At 36.4% G+C, this 4,483-nt stretch overlaps 1 protein-coding gene across 1 annotated transcript in view; it reads left to right on the forward strand.

Annotated features, from left to right (window-relative positions):
* The window catches only part of mettl2a (methyltransferase 2A, methylcytidine), a 21,066-nt gene extending 18,132 nt beyond the window's left edge, over nt 1-2,934 (forward strand). The window contains exons 8-9 of the mRNA XM_061981886.1: nt 2,156-2,221; nt 2,292-2,934. Coding sequence (XP_061837870.1) covers nt 2,156-2,221; nt 2,292-2,464 — 239 coding nt within the window. The 3' untranslated portion in view covers nt 2,465-2,934. The remainder of the gene's footprint in view (nt 1-2,155; nt 2,222-2,291) is intronic.
* Nucleotides 2,935-4,483: the final 1,549 nt, after the last annotated feature.

Genomic DNA, 4,483 nt, shown 5'->3' on the forward strand with positions numbered 1-4,483 from the left:
TGGCCTGCAGGCCATAGTTTGGACACCCCTGATCTAGCCTATTATTAATCTACTCATTAATTTTCTGTTAATACCTGATTCTCGTATTTTTTGGACTATAGAGTGTATCGGTAAATAAGCCAAAACCTCTAAATATTAGATGAAAAAAATATTTTTCCATATATTAGCCGCACCGAAATGAGTTATTTACACAGAAAGATTTTGTAAATTTTTATTTACATACCTTAATTCTTTCCAAATGGTATCTGTAACACGGCAGTAAAAAGGGCTCATCAAACAAAACAGTAGTCAACGTCATGGACTAACTAGCTGCGGAAGCTCGCTCTCCAATCAGTTAGACAGACTCAATAACTCCATTGTGACGTTTTGGTAAAGTTTACTGAGGAATTTGTGAAACTGGTTTACAATACTAACACAGCCACTCGTAAATGCTAGCACGTATAAATATGCATGAAAACACTCCTACAGATATCACACATGGGACGGTTTAGTAAGTAAGAATTGTTTATAGTTATATTGTAAAACTTACAAACGTTGCTTGGAGTGATGAATGAAGAATCATTTTCAGTAGAAACACTATGGACAGCTTAACTTTCAGTTCAAGGCATTAAAACAGGAAGTACATTTTCAACCCGCAACACTGAAAAGATGGCGCCATAGCAAAAACAATAACACACCTATTCATTGTCTCTACTTGAGTTTAATGAAAATCATTGAACACAAAAAAAAATAAGGTCTTTAGTATGGAAAAATTTGAAAATTAGCCGCAGGGTGCAAAGCGTAGGAAAAAAGTAGCGGCTTATAGTCCAGAATTTACAGTTACTTCTTAAACATTACTAAGCACTTATTTCTTGGTGTTTAAAGATAGCTCAGCAGTTAGCTTAGCTATTAGCACGCCTGCTCCTGGCTTGTTTTCGGTTTGTAGCATGTTTAGCCTCGTTCTCCAGTAATAATAATAACTAAGATACTAAGAAATACAGTTTCTTTGCCGTAATGGAGGCTATTATTATGATCTTAGGGTAGTGGCTCCGCACTGTGATTGGAGACACATAAACGACACATCCCTAGTAGAACCAGAAACTGCACTGTACTACTGTAGTACAGTAGGTAAGCTTGTATTTTTGCCTCATTCCTGTGAGAATCCTGCGTGTGACTGAAGCATTAAGAAGTGGGACTATCCATGACTAGCTACAGTGTGCTCAAACAACCACCAGGTACCATCTGTGAGAAGATAACATTGTCTCATCTATTTCTCTTTTGGATTTATCAGTTCGATAGTGCATTTTTCACACATTCTGTCAGGTTCAAACACTGATGACATCTATTAAACAAGACAAGAAGCAAGGAATTAAACAGAGACAGAATTAAATTTGGCTCAATTGAGGAGAGACGTCTGGCCTGTACTCTTATACTGTGTTCCAACACGCTCTTTTATTTGGACTTTCCCTGATTACATGCAACAGCTGTTTCTAAGGGACGGGGGTCGTAAACAGCCATCGCCCTTGATTACAAACAGTTCAAAGAAAAGGTCGTAAAAGAGTTCAAAGAAGAGGTTGTGAAAACAGTTCAAAGAAGAGGTCCTGGAACTTGGGCAGATCCTGCTTTCTCTGCGCTTTACCATGAATTGATTTACGTGGACCCCGACCTAAACAAGTTGAAAAACGTATTCGGGTGTTACCATTTAGTGGTCAATTGTACGGAATATGTACTATACTGTGCAATCTACTAATACAAGTTTCAATCAATCAATCAATTGTAGTTCTTGGGTCAAAACAATATCTTTCTGTTGATTACAATACATGAAAGAAACAGAACACCTTCATGTTGCTTCCCATCCTACACAGTGGAGTTTTACAAGCCTTCTTCTTGGTAGGTTCAAAGACAGCTTTTGTCCTCTCGCCGGGAACTCATTAAAACACAAAGTTTTGTGATAACATAGATACAATTATTCTGACACGTTTGTCACTTTCTTTTAAAAATCTGAACAGAAAAGGCGTTAGTTTAGGAGCAAAAGCTCATTTTTCTCAGTTGTCAGCCATGTTTTGTTTGTTTTTTGCCGAGAGAAAGATGTCCTATTTCCCAGGGTTCACAAATGCATCTTCTGGAATGACAGCTATTTCTTCTAAAGATTCTGTCCATGAATATGTTTTCTCAGGAAGGTGTCTGTCAGACAACTTTTATGTCCGTGGTGACGGAACAAGAGTGTACTTCTTTACTCAAGGTAACTGTTGGGAGTTTTTGATATTAAAAAAAACAACCTTGTAGTTACGTGTGCATCTGGTCCTTCTCAGACGAGCTCCATGCCATGTTCACGGAGGCCGGCCTGGAGAAGGTGCAGAATCTGGTGGACCGAAGGCTGCAGGTGAACCGGGGTAAGCAGCTCACCATGTACAGGGTGTGGATCCAGTGCAAGTACCGCCAAGCTTCCGTAGACCAGGGCAGAGGTGGAAACCCACAGTCCTGATTCCAAGAGATGAAGCCATCAGGACGTTGTAAGGGCACAAAGAATATAACCGGATGCTGCCAAGACGTCCATCCATCCATTTTCTACAGTCCTAATTAGAGTAATTATTCCAAGCTGGAGCCTATCTGGACTGGTTAATTAGAGACAATTTACAGTCTCCAATCAAACTAACATGTTTGTACTGGGATACAAGAGGAAGCCAGAGTACCTGCGGAAAACCCATGCAAACATGGGGAGAACTCCAAACACACAAGGACTCGAACCTGGATTTCCGGACTGCGAGGTGGTTGTGCTAACCACTTGCAACACCGTGCCATAATGATATCATAATAGATGTATTCACATGAAAAAAGGCTGGTCACTTTTCTCCTCATGTTTCTAGTTTTTCATTTTTAGAATGGCATTTTTGGAATATCATTGTACCATTTGAACCGTTTTGTACAAACAAAATAAAATTATCAGCAAATTGAGTGTTTTTTTTAAATTAATTGCATTGGGTAAAATATTAAAATCACTATAACACAAGTTTTCCATGATTGATTGAAATGTGCACACGGAGATCAGCAAATGGTCCAAATGAGATTTCCAGCTGTGTGGATTCTGCTTGGCAAAATCTCACATGACATGAGACTTGAGCGATAGAGGTGGGAGTAAATACCGATACTAATATGTTAAAGTCGACATTTTTCAAGAGCATTGAAAGATTGTGTTTTTTTTATCATTTAATACATACCCGACACAACCACATAAGAAAGGGATGTCCAAAATGTTTCCAGTGAGTGCTGCACACTGCAAACCATCCACTTTGATATTTTTCATTTTCAAAACCAATACAATATATAAAAAAATGTTCAACTTTTAGGGCTCCCCTCAAGTTTCGTCCCGGGGTTCCGGTCGGGTCTTAGTCATAAAAATGTTGAAAATAAGTCATGTTATTATATTTTTTTATTTCAACCCTATATACATATTTTTTTTATGTTTTATGCCCTTTTTGTCAAAACCCTGTTTTTTTATGGCAAAAACACAAATATGCAAATTTAAATATTTTAACCCCAGGTTCCAATCAATAAAGTGTTAAAAAAAAAAAAATCACTTTTATTTTTATTTTTTTACTTTCAACGCTTAAATCTCTAGATCAACTTCAGAAATGTAATCATCGATTATGTTTTTATGATTTTTTTTCCATAGTTTTTTTGTTTGTTTTGTGTCCTTTTTGTCAAAGAAAACTTTTTTTTTTTTAATCGATTTTGAGAGAATTAGGTATTTGATAAAAACATTAAAAATAACTAAATAATATATGACCTTTTTTCAACATGTTTATGGGGAAAGCTCTCAAGGTAAAAAAAAAACATCTATTGTACTGGTTTTGAAAATTAAAAATTTTGAAAATGGCCTCAGTAAAAAAAAAAAAAAGTTTGGACACCGCTGCATTACAACAATACAAAGATAAACAGAATAACGAACACTAAATAATATCGATCGCACAAGAACAGTATGGACCAACATCGATATCGCGATGGTATCGACAGTACTGACATTTGCATCGGCCCGCCCACCTCTAATGATTAGTGTTTTGTGTTGCATAGTGTGTGTCTTTACCATAAAAGTAAATTTTTTTACAAAAAAAGCATAAAACATAAAAAAAACAAAAAAACTTTATATCGACAAGTAGACCTGAAGTTGATTTAGATGTTTTTGATGAAAATAAAAAAATAAAAAATAATATATGACCTTTTTTTTAACATTTTTATGATTTGAGACCCTTCTGGGTCCCCGACCAAACTTGAGGTAAGCTCTCAAAGTTAAAAAATCTATTGTAATGGTTTTGAAAAATGGCACCCGACAGTAAAAAAAAAAAAAAAAGTTTGCTCACTGCTGCATTACAACAATACAAAAATAAACAAACATAACAAAAACAAAAAAATATCGATCGCATCAGAATAGTATCGATCCAACACCGATATCGCGATGGTGTCGACAGTGCCGACATTTGAATCGGTCTGCCCACCTCTAGTGATT

This window comes from Nerophis lumbriciformis, linkage group LG24 (genome assembly GCF_033978685.3).
Source record: "Nerophis lumbriciformis linkage group LG24, RoL_Nlum_v2.1, whole genome shotgun sequence".
In the NCBI taxonomy this organism is placed as follows: Eukaryota; Metazoa; Chordata; class Actinopteri; order Syngnathiformes; family Syngnathidae; genus Nerophis; species Nerophis lumbriciformis.